The sequence below is a fragment of the Labeo rohita genome, chromosome 4 (assembly GCF_022985175.1).
Source record: "Labeo rohita strain BAU-BD-2019 chromosome 4, IGBB_LRoh.1.0, whole genome shotgun sequence".
In the NCBI taxonomy this organism is placed as follows: Eukaryota; Metazoa; Chordata; class Actinopteri; order Cypriniformes; family Cyprinidae; genus Labeo; species Labeo rohita.
In genome coordinates, this window is record NC_066872.1 from 8168574 (window position 1) to 8187454 (window position 18881).

Below are 18881 nucleotides of genomic sequence, written 5' to 3' on the forward strand. Positions count from 1 at the left end.
TTTGCAGGTGTTTGCACAAAGTTGACAAGTCTGTTTCGTCAGGACATTTGTGGGCAAGCATAGTTTTGGCAACAAGTATTTCATTTTCCAGACTTACACTATCTGCAGTGCCAGCAAGCAAATGCAGAGAGATCAACAATGCAGCATCTAGAAATCCACAAGATGTGGCCACAAGATAAGATACTGCTTTCATTAATCAACAATGCCGTCCAGAGCCCGCTCCTCCTTAGCGCCCTCCTAAGTCCGCACCTCCAGAGCACCCTTCAGAGCCCGGTCCTCCTGTACTCTCCCGGGCTGGCAGTACCCTAATTTCCCCCAAAATTTTTTTTTTTTTTTTTTTAAATTACCAAATAAAATGTATACAAAAACACCAAAGAGTGAGCATACATCCAAAGTTTTAGTTGCCTTTTTGCTACATGAGGTAGATATTGATTTAAAATAGATTTTAATGTCTTCTTGAAAGTAAGCAAAGTGTGGGATAACGGTCATAACCTTGCATTTGTGGATAAAATATTTTGCAAGCAAAATAATTAAATTGCAGAGAAAGTAAACATTTTAATATTGCTTCTCTTTTTTTTATTGAGCAAAGTGAAACACAGATTGACAGCAACATCTTGACAGTGACTTACACGTAAGCTGAAATCAGTCATAAATATATATACACACATATATACAAATGAGACAGAAAAAAACAAAAGGAGAGGAAAGAAAGGGAAAAACAAACAAACAAACAAACAAAAACAACAACAACAACACAGACCAAGATGTAAATGTGTGGATGTGGTAGTTTAAACAGGTACAGAGATAGGTTAAATCCATAGTTTCATGAGTTGTGATAGTAATTATTATTATATTCAATTTCTGTGTAAAAATAAAAAAACAGAAAAGAGAGATTATAGATATAACTGCACTAGGTATTAAATATACATCAATACGATTTACAATAATAATAACATTATAACATAATATAGTATTAGACAGCAGAAAGAGCAACAGATATGATCATCAATATAATGAGCATTTAAGTATATTCTGTTAAGGCTTAGTCACTTCTTGGTTGAGTGACTTCAAAACATTGTGCCATGTACAATCACTAATGAAGATCTATTTTCATAGTCAATATACAGATGGAAACTAAATGACACTGACAGATGATAGCCTACTTTTAAAATTGTAGGATATAATTAAAGTCCTGTTGGAATTATAATAATGTATAATAATTATTATTCATAATAATAGTGGTGGAAGTAGTGATAATAGTGATAATAATAAGAGTAATAATAATAATAATCATAATAGTAATAATAATAATAGTAAAAAATGGACTAGTCGATAGAATTATTGCAGATAACCTCTTACCCCTCTAGGTCCCACAGCTGCTCCATCCCGCCGGCGTGGGCAACCAACAGACCAATCGGCACAGACCCAAACCCTGCCCTTGAACCGCCCTGTCCCTCCCCCCTGCCAACAATAAGACCTGACTCCCGTACCAGTGAATACCTTTGGTCATCACTTTTATCTTTTTTTTTGTTTTTTCCCAAAGGGGTACTGGGCCATCATGACTCCCCCTAGTCTGGGTGTGATCCGATGGATGACTGTTCATTATTAATATTTGTATATATATATATATATATAATTGGCTGTAATCCTGATGTTCACTAGTTAGCTATGACGACCACTACTTCCACCTCTATTAATAACAATAGTAATAATAGTAATAATAATAATAGTGTTGATAATAGTAATAATATGCAGAATTTATAAGTATCTTATAAAAAGAAATAGGATTTCATCATAGTCAGTTATCATATAGCTATCATATAATTACAATATAAACGCACTGTCAATGACATACTCATATATACACATACATACACAATGTACTCATCTAAAAGCAATTGTTGAACAGTATAGTAAACAACACCCATGCTTTATTCTTATATTGTAATATTGTAAAGGCATTTTATTTTTATATATCATGAGACTTAATCAGGACTTAATCACCAGCTACATTTATTCAATATTTAATGGTAGAAACAGAGGCCTGAAGGTTGTATTAAATTTGAATAACTGGTTTTGTGTTTTGGATGTATGTTGTTCTTGAATGATATGTTCCCTTAACAGATGTAGCCACTGTGTAACTGATATTTGGCTTTTGTTTTTTTCAGTTAAGTAATATTGTTTTCTTGGCAATAGCTAGAGACATGAGTAAAAGTATCAGACGTTTAAAAGACGGGTTAATTTGAGAGGAGGCCCAGTACGGGGAGCGTTGGGATTATAGTGTTGAAAATTTCTGTCAGTTTGTTTGTAACGTCTGTCCAGAATTGAAGAACTGGTGGGCATTAGAATTCAAGAAAGTAGGAGTCTTGTGTATTTAAGTTGCAGTTGGTACATCTGTCAGAAGCTCCTAAGCCCATTTTGAGCATCTTGTGTTGTGTAATGTGTGTTCTATCTACAACTTTATACTGAATGAATTGGATATTAAAAGTGAAAGTATTTCTACAAACTGTTTTCCAGAATTCCACATCTGTGTTGATATTGAGTTTTTTTTCCCACTGTTTAACTGGTGCTGCAGTGTTTGTGTCTATAGATGATATTAAAGTATATCATTTTGTAAGCGTCTTTGCTGAGTTGCTAATTGTGCTAATATGTTTTAAAATTGGGGAAGGTTGTGCAATATCTTTGATTCTAGTTGTAGTTTTAATGGAATTTCTAATTTGTAGATAATAATAAGACTGTTCTTTTCCTAAATTAAATTTCTCTATTAATTCTGTAAATGTAATGAAGGTGTTACCCGGAAACAGGTGACGTAAATGTGTGATGCCTTTCTCCTTCCATTTAGTGTTGTTAAGTGGACTATGGTTGATAGTAAAATCTGGGTTATTCCATATAGGTAAGTTGATGTGTGAGCTCATGGTTAGTCAGTGTGTTAGTTTGCCACCAGGCAGTGAGAGTTGTTTTAATCATCAAATTCGTAAATAGATTTTGTTGTTTAATTTTGTTTGTTTAATTTGTGTGTGTGTGAGTATGAGGCGCCACGTAGGATTTAAATCAAACCTCGCTTATCAATACATACATAAAACACGTGCATATCGTCGCTGTCGGGCGGAAACCTCGTATGTCCAAATTTAGTCAATTTCATATTTTTTTCACAAATCGATGCTATTGGTCTGTCCCCACGTGGGTTTGTTATTTTTACAAATTATTAACCAATCTAAGGTGTTGAAAATAGCTTGAGAGCAAATCTCTTAACTCTATTGGACACTTCAACTGTCTGAGAATCCTCGTAACTCCACCTCTTCTTCACTTCGTGGGCGGCAGAAACTTCGCGGCATTTTGTCTCCTCAGCCCTCAAGATTGAACGTTTCCAGAAATCCTCGTCGAGCAACGTCCTCTGAGGTAAATGTTTGAGTTAAATTATATTATATATAACAGTTTTATCTCGATCTTGAAGCAATGGTAGTGCTAAGGTGTAATGCATCGTTTCTGAGGATGCTAGATTTTTCTTTCAGCTAGGTCTAGCATTGGACGGTAGCTATCTTATTGATTGAAATCTTCCATGGTTTTGTTTCTGACGAGAATAATGAATTTAATGCACACAAAATGCCTGCCGTTGACTTACTTAGTCACTATGCATTGGTTTTGTCGTCATGTTTGGTGAGATAGTTAACCTGATTTTCGTGGGGCTTTAAAGAAAAAAAAAAATCGCGACCCCCCCGCTAGTTCTGCCGCTCGTCTGAGGAACAACATAATTTAATGTAACTTACTATGTCAGGATTGTAGCTTACAATGTTAAGGCACGCCGTCATGTTAAACAAGTAACCTAGCTGCCTTTGTCGTCATGTTCATCACAATCTGTATTTTAAAAGCGCTAACGTTATATAAATAAAGGTGACATGACTTTAAGCAAGCTAGCTGGCTTCTTGCCTCGTTATCATACGTAAACACGCCGTATAACTTAGGGAAATGATCATTTGACCTTTATTCATTTTTTTTTTTTGCAGCAACCATGTCTGTGTCCTTAAAGGAACTCTGTCAGATGGTCAATGTGCCATATGATCAGGCAAGGGCTCTAATAGAGAGTGAGAGCTCTGATGGAGAGAGTGTAGAGAGAGAGGAAGCAACAATGGAGGATACAGTGATGGAGGACACAGTGGTGCATGCTGGTAGAGTAAATTTCTGAGAGATAATCATGATTTCACATGCCAAAATTTATGAGTTTTATGCAGATGGATTTCACAACAATAGACATTTGTTTAAAAAAATATTCACACTAATTGTACCATGTGTTTGAAAAGATTTATCTGGTGGTCTGGAGGGAGAGGAGGCCTCGCTGCTGGCTCCAGAGCAGGTGCAGTTTGACACGGGTAGGTTAGATGCTTTTCTACAATTTCTCATTAAAGAGTTAACACTGTTGACAATGTATAAAGATGTAACTCATTCATGCACGTTTGGTTTGTGTGTGTATTTCGAGTTTTCAATCGTGGAAGGGAAGAGGACTCTAATGCAGAGGAAGGCGCACCTCCAAGGAAAAGACTGAGAGCTGAAAAAACCTGGAAGAAAGTGATCAACAAGAAAAGAAGAATGGTTGGGAAGTCATACATTGGAAAACAGAAGCAGAAGAAAATAATGAGGGAGCCACGGGCAATTGGGCCTAGATGTTCATCAGCAGCATGTGCCAAGTCAGCTAAACATCACTGCAGTGCAATCGGCACGCCTGAGAGGAATAACATTTTCAATGAGTTTTGGCAACATATGACCTGGGAGGAGAAGAGGATGTATGTGCATGGTTTAATTGATGTGGTCCCCGTGCAAAGGAGAAGAGGGTATGAAAATTCTCGAAGATCAAATTCTTTTTTTTATTTTTTACGGGTCAGCGGGCAAAGAAGACGCGTCTGCAAAAGTATGTTTTTGTCTACCCTAGGAATAGGCGAGTGGTCAGCCCTTAACTGGGCAAAGGAGGGACCCACACAAGCAGACACAGAGGGACAAACACACAGCAACGCACGTCGTTCAGTGGCAGGCCATGAATTCATTCACAGCTTTTTACAGGATCTCCCAAAGGTGCCCTCACACTACTGCAGATCCACAACATCCAAACAGTATCTGGAACCTGTGTTTCAGTCGATGGCTGATCTGTATGCAGTGTATTGTCGCGCTGCAGCAGAGAAGAATGCAACACCTTTGTCAAGGCAAGTGTTCACAGATGAGTTCAAGCGTCTCAACCTAGGCCTTTACCACCCAAAAAAAGACCAGTGCAACATCTGTTGTGCTTTCAAGACCGGCAACTTACCTGATGACGAGTGGCAGCACCACCTCCTGCAAAAAGAAGAGGCCCGCGCCGAAAAGTTGTCTGACAAAAACAAGGCCAGCAACAACACTATGGTCTTATGTATGGACTTGCAAGCCCTCCTTTTGTGCCCAAAGCTAAAAGCCTCTGCCTTGTATTACAAACCAAAGCTTGCAGTTCACAATTTTACTGTGTACAACATGCTGACACACAGTGCCACATGTTATGTCTGGCATGAAGGTGAGGGATCCCTGTCTGCCAGTGAGTTTGCTTCATGCATTGTCGACTACCTCTCTGCACACACTGAGCCTGACACATTTATTCTGTGGAGTGACGGCTGCGGGTATCAGAACCGGAATGCAGTTCTAAGCAATGCACTTCTTCAGTTCTCTATGAAGAAAAACAAAGTCGTCATTCAGAAGTACCTTGAGAAAGGGCATACTCAGATGGAATGCGACTCCGTTCACAGTGTCATCGAGAGGCGTCTGAGGGACCAGGATGTGTATCTCCCAGCAGAGTATGTTAACCTGATGAAGAAGGCCCGTGTGAAGCCTCATCCATATGAAGTCAAGTACATCGACCACACCTTCTTCCAGGACTTCACCAAGCTGAGGCTCTGCAAGTCTCTGCGCCCTGGAGTAAGGCCTGGTGACCCAACTGTCCACGATATCAGAGCCATCAGGTAATTACCAATGTAAATCTTATGCATGACATTATGATGTTGCATATTATTTTATGAAATCTTACAGTGATTATGATGTTGTGTTATATTTTGTGCTATTAGGTACAACAACAATGGAACGATGGACTTCAAAATAAACCACTCTGATGACTGGCATCCACATCCAAGTCACCAACTCCGAAACTCCACCTCAGACAGCCACACAGTCACCCCACTCTATTCAGACCGCCTGAAGATCAACGAGCTGAAATTCAAACACCTCCAAGACCTGAAGGAAGTCATCCCAAAGGATTTTCACAGCTTTTACAACAATTTGCTTCACTAGCTTAGAAACTTGAAACTTGATAAGAAACTTGGTGATTTTCTTTCTTCTGCTGAACACAAAGGAAGATATTTTGAAGAATGTTAGTTATCAAACAGTTAACTGGACCCACTGACTTTCATAGTATTTTTTTTTCCTACTATGTAAGTCAATGGGTCCAGTTAACTGTTTGGTTACTGACATTATTCTAAATAATTATCTTCCTTTGTGTTCAGCAGAAGAAAGAAACTCTTGAAAACAACTTGAGGGTGAATATATTACAGAATTTTCATTTTGAAGTGAACTATCCCTTAACACAGGCAATGTAACAACACACACAGAGCACAGATACACGCACACAGACAAGGGCTCACCCTACTCACAAACACAAATACACTCAGTAATGGGCTTAGTAAAGCAAGCCTTGTCTGTGTGCATGCATCTGTGAGGCTATGTGCGTGTTGTTACATTGCCGTCATACTGACTGTTAATCTGTTAAACTATGATATCAGTTAAGATATCAGATATTTTTATAGTTTTGATATCAGATATCAATAATATTTATTATTTATGTATTTATGTAATATCTACTTTTTACTAGGCTTATTAATAGACATACATGTGCATTGAAGTTTTTAAATGTATCTGATATAATACTTGAATTAAATTGAATGATTTGGATACCACCATTAAATTATTGTTTTTATTATTATTTTATTGACTTAGCTTTTATTTTTATTATTATTTTACTGTTCAGCTGTTTGGCCTACTTCTAGACTATGCCTCTCTTGACACTGTGCATGTAAAATAGTAGCAAGTTTTTATTTATGGGAGAAAAAGGGCTGTCTAATGGCGCCAAGTAAGCCTATCTTTGGATAACTCTTGTCTGTTTTTTAAACAATAACGAGTGAAAATAGTTAGTTTAGATACATTTGAGTAGGCCTGTTTTGTTAAAAATCGATAGCTGTAATGCTTACGTGCAGAATGAAGCCTGTGAGCCATGAAGGTAAGTTTGCATGCAGATTAGGATAATTTCTGTCTATTAGACAGCCTAGTCACCTCATCGTTTTTTGTATTTCATTACTTATAGCTCTTAAACCTTTAAAATAGACTGTAGGAAGATGTTACCACAGTTATTAATTTTTGTAACTACTGAAGCCTTTTCTCGTCAAAAGGCTCAACGCGACCGCCGACTTTGCGTGCAGATTAATCTCCGCCTATTAGACAGCCTGTTTAAATGCCAACATGGTGTAACGTGGAGAGGGAGGCGAGAGGCGAGCGGATCCAAATGCAGACTTTTATTGGAAGGGAAAGACAAAAACATGGTGAAAACAGACAGGGTCGAAACTATAGCAAACAGGTACTCACTTAAAACAGTTGGGTTAAAAATGACCCAACAGATTTTAGCATCAGATTGTTACAAAGTAATTTATTTACAATTGTGTTTTACTTCCTATGAAAGAGGTAGGCAAGGCAAGGCAAGGCAAGTTTATTTATATAGCACATTTCATACACAGAGGTAATTCAAAGTGCTTTACATAAAAGGAAGTAGAATAATCATAAAAACAATAATAAAAACAATCACAAAAAAAGGAAGTAGAACAATCATAAAAACAATGATCATAAGAATAAAACAAAAAATGTAAAATGTAAAAACTGATTGATATAATGATTTAAAAATGATTTAAAAATTGATTTAAAATAAGTTTAAGACATTTAAAAACAGAAAATGATTATACATAATGCAGTCAGTTCGGACGAAGCACAGTGCTCATTCAGTAAATGCACAGCTAAACAGATGAGTTTTGAGTCTAGATTTAAATGTAGCTAATGTTTTAGCACATCTGATCTCTTCTGGAAGCTGGTTCCAACTGCGGGCGGCATAATAGCTAAAAGCGGATTCCCCTTGTTTTGTGTGAACCCTTGGTATTTCTAACTGACTCGATCCTAATGATCTGAGTGGTCTGTTAGGTTTATATTCAGTGAGCATATCTGCAATGTATTTAGGTCCTAGGCCATTGAGTGATTTATAAATGAGTAAAAGTACTTTAAAATCAATTCTAAATATAACTGGAAGCCAGTGTAGAGACCTGAGAACTGGTGTGATATGCTCTGATTTTCTGGTTCTGGTCAGAATCCTGGCAGCAGCGTTCTGGACGAGCTGCAGCTGTCTAATGGTCTTCTTGGGAAGGCCAGTGAGGAGACCATTACAATAATCCACCCTGCTTGTGATAAAGGCATGAACAAGTTTCTCCAAGTCTTGACTGGAAACAAAACATCTAATTCTTGCAATGTTTTTGAGATGATAGTATGCTGATTTAGTTACTGCTTTGACATGACTATTGAAACTAAGGTCTGACTCCAGAATCACACCAAGATTCTTGACTTGGTTTTTAATTGTTTGACCCCTAGCATCAAGGTATGCATTCACCTTAAGAACTTCCTCTTTGCTTCCAAATGCAATGACTTCAGTTTTCTCCTTGTTTAACTGAAGGAAGTTCTGGCACATCCAACTGTTAATTTCATCAATGCATTGGCAGAGGGAATCAATGGGGCTGTAGTCATTTGGCGATAAGGCTAGGTAAATCTGGGTATCATCAGCATAGCTGTGATAGGCAATTTGGTTCTTTCTCATTATTTGACTTAGTGGGAGCATATACAGGCTAAACAAGAGCGGCGCTGGAATTGAGCCTTGAGGGACTCCGCATGTCATGGACGTCCACTTAGACTGATGCTCTCCTATACTCACATAATAACCTCTCCCTTCTAAGTATGACCTGAACCAATTGAGAGCCATCCCAGAAAGCCCGACCCAGTTTTCCAGTCTCTCTAGAAGAATGTTATGATCGACAGTGTCAAACGCAGCACTAAGATCTAGTAGTACCAGCACTGATATTTTGCCAGAATCAGAATTTAGGCGAATATCATTTATTATCTTAACGAGCGCTGTCTCTGTACTGTGATGCGGTCGGAAACCAGATTGAAAATTGTCCAGGTATCCATTTGAGTTTAAGTAGTTGTTCAACTGATTGAAAACTACCTTTTCAATAATCTTGCCTATAAAAGGAAGATTAGATATTGGTCTATAGTTGCTCAAAATGGTGTTATCAAGATTGCTCTTTTTCAGAAGGGGCTTAACAACTGCAGTTTTCAGGGAGTTTGGAAAAGTCCCAGAAAGAAGTGAGGTGTTTACCACTTCTAAGAGATCTGCTTCTAAACAGTTAAACACACTTTTGAAAAAAGATGTGGGAAGTGTGTCAAGGTTGCAGGTTGAGGATTTAAGGTGCTGTACTATTTCATCCAAAGTTTTGCTATTAATTGCTTCAAAAACAGACAAAGTGACTTCTTTTTGAAATTGCGGTCGTATCTGTCTAACCTCTGCATAACTTGAGGATGTGCTAATCACCTTTCTGATATTATTAATCTTCTCTGAAAAGAAGGAGGCAAAGTCATTGCATTTGCTGTCAGAGAGCATTTCACTTGGAATCTGACTTGGGGGGTTTGTTAGTCTCTCAACAGTAGCAAAAAGAGTGCGAGTGTTGTTTAGGTTACTGTTTATAAGGTTTGAGAAGAACTTCTGTCTTGCTGTGGCTAGTTCCACACTGAAAGCATGAAGGCTGTCTTTACAGATGCTATAGTGAATTTCAAGTTTTGTCTTCCGCCACATCCGCTCAGCTTTTCTGCATTGTCTTTTCATACTCTGTACTGCTGTTGATTTTCTCCAACATGATTTTTGTCTGCCAGTCGTCTTACTGACTTTCATTGGTGCAATGTCATCAATGACATTCTTAACTTTTGAGTTAAAGGACTCCAGGAGAAGATCAACAGAGTCTGCAGAAATGCTTGGCATTGAAGATATAGCCTTCATAAACAGCACACTAGTGTTTTCGTTAATGCATCTCTTTCTGACAGAGACGGATCTAGATTCAGTGGTAGCAGAGATCAATATATCAAAGAAAATACAGAAGTGATCAGATAGTGCTACGTCCTTAATGACAATGGATGAAATGTTTAGACCCTTACTAATGAGTAAATCAAGAGTGTGTCCACGATTGTGTGTGGGTCCATGCACATGCTGAATCAGGTCAAAAGTGTTTAAAATGGTTATAATTTCTTTTGTAGTTTTGATTTCTGCATTTTCTATGTGAAAATTAAAATCCCCTGCAATAGCAAAACAGTCAAACTCTGAGGAAATCATTGATAACAGTTCTGTGAACTCTTCAACAAAGGCTGGAGAGTATTTTGGAGGCCTGTAAATAATGATAAATAGAATTCGTGGAGCACCTTTCAGCACAATCCCTAGATATTCAAAAGACAAGTACTGACCAAATGACACTTGCTTACATTGATAGACATCTTTAAATAGAGCAGCTACACCTCCACCTCTCCTAACAGCTCTGCAGACACTCATGAAAGTAAAGTTAGGAGGGGCTGTTTCATTGAGGACTGTTGCACTGCAGCTGTCTTCAAGCCATGTTTCAATTAGAAACATAAAATCCAGGTTGTATGTGGTTATTAAGTCATTGATCAGAAATGATTTATTTTTTAGTGAGCGAATGTTTAAAAATGCTAACTTGATGCCATTACTTTTTGTCTCTAGAGCAGTCTTAGTTTGATACCTAATAGGCCGCAGATTAGATGGGTCAGCTGTACGGCTTGAGAAGGCCTTACACTTTCTATCACGTGATAAAACAGAGATAGAGAAAGCTACAGGCACACTGGGTTCCCGCTTGTTATGTAAACATTCCTGAGTGTTGCTGCTATCGTAGCGGGGACCCGACACATATCACTGAGAGTTGTTATCAGTTGTTTTTGGTTCTCCTACAGCAGATGGAGGAGGGTTTGGGCCCTGGCGTTGTGGCAGCGGCCGGAGAGCTCTCGAAGGAGGAGGGGGCGAGCTGGGCCCACAGGCTTTGGTGGTTGTGGTGCCCGCCGTTTTTTAGTTGATATCTGGGGGCTTGCAGCAAAAGAGTGGGAGAGTCTGGTTCCAGCATATACCAGTTCCTCCATTTTCTGTGAGAAGCTTAGAAGTGGAGATGCTGGAGAGAGGGATAAGGTGTCTGGTGAGCGGGGCTCTGGCTCTGGTGTTTCCGGTGGCTGAAATATGTTGTCCTGGCTTTCCTGGCTGTTTACCAGAAAGTCGTCCTTCGGCGCTGAGTCTTGGAGCTGATGTAATACGTCACAGTCTGTCTGTGATGAGCTCTGTGGGCAGGGCTCAGCCGGGATGGTGTCCATGAGCAGTGCTTGTTGTGGCTGTGTGGCGTTGTCAGTGTCCTTGTGGGATGTGTCGACCACATGACGACTCTGAATCTGATTTGAAATCTTGTGGTCACTCATACTTTGTCCAGGTGTGTGAGTGCCATTCAGGTTGGGTGGACTGGCACACTCTACTGAAGGATGACGGTGTGAAAAATAGATGTTGTCCTTTAGCACTCTTGCACCAAGTTTGTTTGGGTGAAGGCCATCCAGTTTAAACAGTTGTCTATGGCCCCAGAAAAGATTGAAGTTGTCAATGAAGTTGACTCCTTTTAAACTGCAGGTTCTTTGTAGCCATGTATTCAGCCCGAGCAACCGTGAAAACATGTTAGTTCCCCTTGCTGGGAGTGGTCCACTGATGAACGGCTGTACTTCAAGTCTTCGAAGTGTTTCGATGAGTTCACTGAAGTCCTTTTTTAGGAGTTCTGACTGCTCTTTCCGAATGTCATTCTTCCCCACATGGATGATGATTCGATTTGCAGTCTTGTGCTTCATTAGGATGTTCCGAAGTCCCCTGTTCACATCAGAGACAGTTGCTTGAGGAAAGCAGCATGTAGTTGTTGTTCTGCTACTGATATTTCTGATAATGGAGTCACCCACTATCAGAGTCCTGGGCTCGGCTGCGCTCTGAGCTGAATGCCGCTGTCTGTTCGACCTTGAGCGCCTGTTAGTAGCGATGTTAGCTGCTGGCTCATACGATCCATGTTCAATCACATTTGGGGATTCTTCACCCACATTCATTAGTGCTTCAAATCTGTTCTCAAGCTGTATTGGAGGTGGTAAAATACCAGTTTTTGCAAGCCTTGTCATAGCCATATCTGGGGTAGAGGATGCTACCGCAGCAATACGAGACACTCGTGACAATCTGATGTCTCGAGTGCCTTTGGGTCTCGCTCCCTGTTTGTGCCATCGATTAGTGTGTCGATCAGTTTCGGCTTGTTCCTCTACACTTATAAACTGTTGAGATTCAGTAGGTTGACGGGACTCACCGGCTGTATGCTGAGGGGGTCCGTGACGATGATCTGCTGAGTGTTCCGCCTGTTTTGGAAGTCCAGCAAGTAACTTTGTTTCAAGAACCACAATCCTTTGTAGAAGTCTGTGGCAGTTTGTGCAGCAAGTAGATTCCAGAAGAGGCTGAAGAGGCATTTCTTTCTCGTCTGTTGAAAGTAGGCAGCTGTGTTTTCCCGTCTCCGGAATGTAAACTGCTGGCAGTGGGAGGCAAAGAGTCTCCTTTTTGTAGTATTATTCCACGAAAAGTTTTTAATTTAGTGTTTGTGCCAAAAATGTGTTGTTTGAGCACTGTGCTGATCTGCTGAGGTTAAAATCTTAGAAAAGTATATAAACGAAGCGTGAAGCGCGGAGCAGTAAGCAAAAGCGTCCGAACAGTAGCAAAGCCGGAATGACAGCACTAAAAAAAATAAAATAAAATAAAATAAAATAAAACAGACAAACAAAACTTAGTCCAGCTTAGCCAATTATAAACTGCCTAAGTAGGCGGCAGTGTGTTGATGGAATACCTCCTGGCACAGAATATATTGTGCATTGTAGAAACTGCCAAACAGCAGCAGCAGGCTTGGGATATTCTATGTCCAATAAATAAAATAATTTAAAACATGTATCTACTGCTTGTAAGAGGCTGTCTTGCTCGAGTGCCACTCCTCCCACAATTACGAAGGCCTGAGAGCAACAGACTTTATCCCCAAGCTGTAGGACATGAGAGAATTGTCTCCGTTGCTCCTCCTCCTCCAAGCACTCAATGATGTTTGTTCCAACCTTTAAAAAAAATGTTGAAATGGTAAATATACACACACTGAACAAATAAGAACCAAAATGTGTTTTCATAAATGATGTACTTACAGGCTGCAAATCAACAAATGCTTGTTTTGCCTCCTGGTAAGAGGGCCGAACTATCTTGCTGCCTATTTTGTATGGCAATGGAGGGAGGATAGCTGGCAGAGTTTGTAAAGCAACATCCCCTCTACATTAAACAAAAAGAACAATGCAATAATCTATAAACTGGTGCAATATATATAGGTAAAATATTCCAACTAGGCATGAAACTACAGAAGTGTAAAGCAGGATTTTCTCACCAGAAGGAATGTTAGTCTGAATTGGAAGGAGATCCAAAGCTCTCTTCTCTGTCTTGCAATATGAAAGTATTCATTGAGATGCATGTCTCCAAAGCTCAAAAAGTTTATCTTTGGCATGTGGGTATAAAATAGTGAAATCCTGAGCTATCTGAAAATCAATTAAGAAAAGGAACAGTTAAAACCACACCATAACAGCACAACTAAACACCCAATTTATGCAGTTTATAAAACACTTCATCACCCAAATGAACTTAATTGTTGTAATGGTTGTGGTTTGTATGCTAATGAAGCTCAGGTGCCTGAGATGATTCTCAGTGACTCACAAAAACACAAAAAACCATCCTACAGCTGATAACAATTTGCTTAGGACAGGGGTGTCTAAACTGTCCTGAAGTGTCACTGTCCTGCAGAGTTTAGCTCCAACCCTAATTAAACATGCATGAACCAGCTAATCAGGGTCTTACTAGACAAGTTCCATACAGGAACGCTGAAGCAAGTCTGGAGTCTGGAGACCCCTGTTTTAGGATGTTATCACCTCATATGGTAAATTACTGATAAAAGTGCCATTTATTTTTCCATAAATAAAAACAAAACAAAAAACAAGCTCTTTAAATCAGATGAAGTTGGATTCATATTTCATCGGAGGACACCTTCAACATTTTCTTAAAATTACTAGAGAACCTTGTTTTCCTATTATAGATTAAACAGTGCTTTACCATTCCAGGGGTGTCCAAAAGTCTTGAATACTCTTGGGTGATATCCATTAGAGATTTTGATCCATTTTCTCTTATCCACTGTGCTCGGTAGATAGATGTTCCTCTCATAAATTCCTCAACTTGACTAACTGGTTGCTTATTCTTCTTAAGCCGCTCTGTCATTTTGTTACTGACACAGTTACACAATGAACTACTTTGATCACTTGGATTTAAGGAATAAAGGATGGTAAAAGTAAGAAAGAAAAGAAAGAAAGTAAAAAGAACAAGAAAGTCAATAAGGTTTCCACACCTTCTGTGTTTTTTTTTTCTTTCTTACCTGGCAATAGAGTAATGTGATTAGTCACAGTAGCTCGGCGCTCATTTGTGGTCTGTGATTGCTGTCCTGATGCTGAACGGTGACTGTAAAACGCTTTCTGATATTACGAAGTCGTTCCCCCAAAAACCCTGTGGCTGGATGCCAGTATCGCCCTGGTGTATACCATACTCCCTAAAAGTTCAAAATAAATACGTTTTTACCAAAAAATGTCTTCAATATATCATCTTTTGTGTTCTACTGCATTGTGAAGGTGACCGTAGTTCTGACAATGCTGTGTATACTCACATATCCACTGCCCACTGAATCTCTAAGGCATGGGAATTGTGTACGAGGGCCAGAGCTAGATCTTTTTTTTTGGTCTGGTGATGGACTAGTAAAAAAGTTATATAAATATTAGGTTACTTATGAGTAAACTGTTTTTACAGCTAATGATTGAATGACTTTATGTAAAGTGGAACAATGATAAAACATCACTTACTGTTCACCAAAACTCTCCATTAAATGGGACACCAAAATGCAAACCATTTTCCTTCTGTCTTCAAGACACAAGTTGTGGTTTTATTCCAAAGACGAGAGAATGGAAGATCCATGTTCGCATCCCTCTAAAGTCGTATATCCTTATTGGGGGGAAAAAAAAATAGTTTAGAATGACACATTATATATAACTTCGTAATTCTATGATTCCTTTGATAAATTAATAAGCACTCATTAACATACACTTTAATAAATTAAGTTTTAGTCAAAGAAATAGATCAGAGAATTCCAGCATCACTAATGAATGTCTTTGGAACAAAAATATTTTTCAGAGACCTTCATCAGTGATGTTAAAATTCTCTGACCAATTTTTTTCTTTTTTACCAAAACTTTGTATAAATTATTAAGGCCAATGTAATGTGTAATTTTAAAGATCAGGGAAAGGGAAATACGTACAAATGAGGTCGAATTTTCCACAAAAGTTAGTGTCACGGTAGGCACCTCAAGTACAGTAGGTACCTCAGTTTCACTAGCATTGTTGTCAGATGATTCTTCAGGCTATATGTGAAGAGAAGACATTTTGGTTTTTAGTTCCATTTACAGTATATGTTATATAATAAATTAAATTTATGAAGTCATTAATAAATCGACAATACAGCTCCTGTACCAACCCAATATATGCCTTGCAGTTGATTTGTGCACCACACCAAGAATTGGCTTTTTTTTTTTTTTTTTTTTTTTTTAAATTCTAATAACAAACCCTAAAAATGTAATATCTACATATAACCTATGGTCAAGTGTGTATGTCTATATGTACAAGAATTTTCTGTTTATAACGTGATAATGTACTGATACCAACTTCTTGGATAGTGGAGGAGAAAGTGGTGCATGCATCCATGCATGACAGGAGAAGCAGCAACAGTTCCCAGTGTTTATTCCCTTTCTGTATTTTGTCTCCAATGATAAGGGGCAAAAATCCTAAATGGCACCACATTTGAGCAGCAGTTTCATTGCCCCGTTAGGGTTCTTAAGTTCATGTTGTCCCAGTACAGTAGGTTTATTGGAACTATCAGGGAATCCATAATCAAAACTTGTCAATCTGTAGTTTAGTGTTTCTAAACTCACATGCCCTTCAGCCAATAAGGATGCCAAGACCAACTTGACTTCAAAGGGTCCAATTCCCTCAAGAATGTCATGCATAATGTCTGAGGCTACATTGTCTACAACACTGAAGTACTTAAACTCATCCAAGACACAATTTTGTTTGATTCCTGTTTCTGAATGGTTATTGGATGCCAGGTCCTCTGCATAATTTTGTGCATTGCTCAGCATTTCTGGGTCTTCCACGGTCTGACTCCACATATCTTCTTTGTGCACCTTACACCAGCAACAGCAGTGGTTAGCAGTGAAACTTTCTGAGTAGCCAAGGAGTGAATTCAGTCCCAAGTTGTCACCACAAACTTGTGCCACACTGATCTTTACAGTACCACAAAATTCTGGAGTGTCTAAGGAGTCCCCTTACTTCCAAGTCCATAATGTCGTCAGTTATGCACTGCAAAACAGAATCAATGCCATATGTTTTAGCATCATCTGAACATGGTGTCCAAATCGCTGAAACAAGGACATTGTCTTCTCCTGTAGACCGCCTACTATATCTGTAATTAAGCTTGCGGTTTGTTTAACGACAAAGTTGATAGCAGAATATGTTTGTAAAGATTTAGCTCTTAACTTTGCAAGAAACAAAGCTAAACGGTTTGTTATTTCTTCTTTGTCAAAATCATCCCACTCTTAATTATATAATAATTTGTGAATTTTACTCTTTGGCCAATTCTTGGTATAAGTGCATTTATCGTAGTCTTGTCAAGTAGCAGGAAGCTTTGCTGGTCAATTTCTTCCTCCGGAAGTGGAAAAATAAGTAAAATAAATTACTAACACTGCTGTATGTATGCATGTATCCATCTATTTATTTATTTACATCTTGGTCCTGGGCACCAACTACTCTGCACATTTTGTGTGTCTCTTTTATTTAACACCTGATTCAGCTCATCAGAAGAGAGCTCTAAGATCTCTAAGAGCTGTGTCAAATGAGAGAGAAATACAAAATGTGCAGAGTGGTGGGTCCCCAGTGGTGGGTCATAGACCACTGTTTTGTAATATTTTCCATCTCCCTACCCTTAATCATCAATTATGCACACAATTAAATCTGAACAGATCGTTCACCAAAAAAAAAAAAAAAAAAAAAAAAAAGTATGATTTCAGGTATTTATATAACATTTATACGATTGTATATACTTTTTAAAATAACAAATGATATATAATCCTTTTTTTATAATTGACTTTTCAAAATGTTTAAAAAAAATAATAATAAAAAATTATGTTGATGTAAATTATTAAATACAAGTTGTTTCTAGTTCTTGATCTAGGTGTTGGGGACAGAATTGCTGGTTAGAAAAAAAAAAAAAAACTTGTAGGAATTACATTTACAGAAAAAAAGTGTTTTGACCACTCTTTTTTTCTGGATGTGGCCAGTTTTCAATATTGTGAATTTATTATTAATATAATAAAATACTTTTTTTTCGTCAAAGAATAGACTTTTGAGGTGTCCATTTTTGCAATAATGACACATTTGCATTTTTAAAGCCTTACTACATTATCTCTCACCTGCAAATCTGTCAGTTAAAGTTTCCAGGTTCCACTTCGTTAATGTATCCCTCACATAGGAATCCATAGCATCCTGTTTAAAATATGTGTAGTTAATATAAAGTGAATTAACAATTTGCTAGTGAAGATGCAAATGTAACCGGTCACTAACATACAATAAAAGCACTATAAAGTCACAACTTTTATCTTTACAACTTCGTAGATACAGTGTTTCATATTTTGTCGTAGTTTTAAGTTACACTGTACTTTAAGGATATTTGCTCAACAATGTAACACTGAATAGCTACCTCACAGGGTGGCCGCGTCACCGGATGGGTCTTAAAGCCGAGCGCGTTGTTAAATATCTGAAATGTGCGTATATCTTCCAAAAAGTATAGGGAAAAACAGAAAATGAGAGAGAGCATCCCAGTCATGTATTTTTATTATTATTATTTTCATACAGAAGTAGCTTGGCTATACAACAAGCGCCAGTGTCGTTCGTCGCAGATATAGAGCGGATAAAAAGCAGTCGACAGGGGTAAATGTAAACATTTGTGGAGAAAAGGCGGCGATATTAATGTGTAAGAGATTAAAGTCATTTCTTAACAAAACAAAATAACACATATATGCATACATTGTATGATATTAACTTACCAGTGCATCTTCCGTCACAGCTGTGCCAGACCGGTCGACCATTAAAATTTAAGTCTTAACCCAACTGGCTGCGTTGTTATACAAACAACCCAAAAAAAGTTCTAAATAACCCAACATAATGACCCAATATGTTTAACCCAGATATTGGGTACAGTAAATAACCCAACGTTTTTTAGAGTGTATGTTGGGGTAAGGCACAATCAGCGGCGAACATAATCCATGGAGCGAAGAAGAGGGATAATCCGTACAATGAGCGAGTAGTCCAAGAGGCAGGTGGCGAGACAGACGAAATGAGATGGCCAGGCGAGAAAGCTAAACTAAGGGAACTCGGGAACTAGGAAACTAGGGGACGACTATGTAAAGCTGTTAGCACTAGGAAAGCGCTAAACGCAACGAACACAGTTCTCCACTTTACAACTCCACAATACTCAGTGAGTCACAGGGGAAAAGTCCTGGGCTTAA

At 38.4% G+C, this 18881-nt stretch overlaps 2 protein-coding genes across 3 annotated transcripts in view; both read left to right on the top strand.

Moving 5' to 3' along the window:
- The window catches only part of LOC127164128 (protein NLRC3), a 551968-nt gene that overhangs the window by 308510 nt on the left and 224577 nt on the right, over positions 1–18881 (top strand). The gene's annotated exons all lie outside the window — the stretch shown is intronic.
- LOC127164130 (uncharacterized) lies at positions 1407–6380 on the top strand. The gene is made up of 5 exons (XM_051107859.1): positions 1407–3399; positions 4005–4166; positions 4299–4367; positions 4475–5972; positions 6075–6380. The coding sequence occupies exons 2-5, from the start codon at positions 4010–4012 to the stop codon at positions 6295–6297; spliced, it is 1947 nt and encodes a 648-aa protein (XP_050963816.1). The 5' UTR covers positions 1407–3399; positions 4005–4009; the 3' UTR covers positions 6298–6380.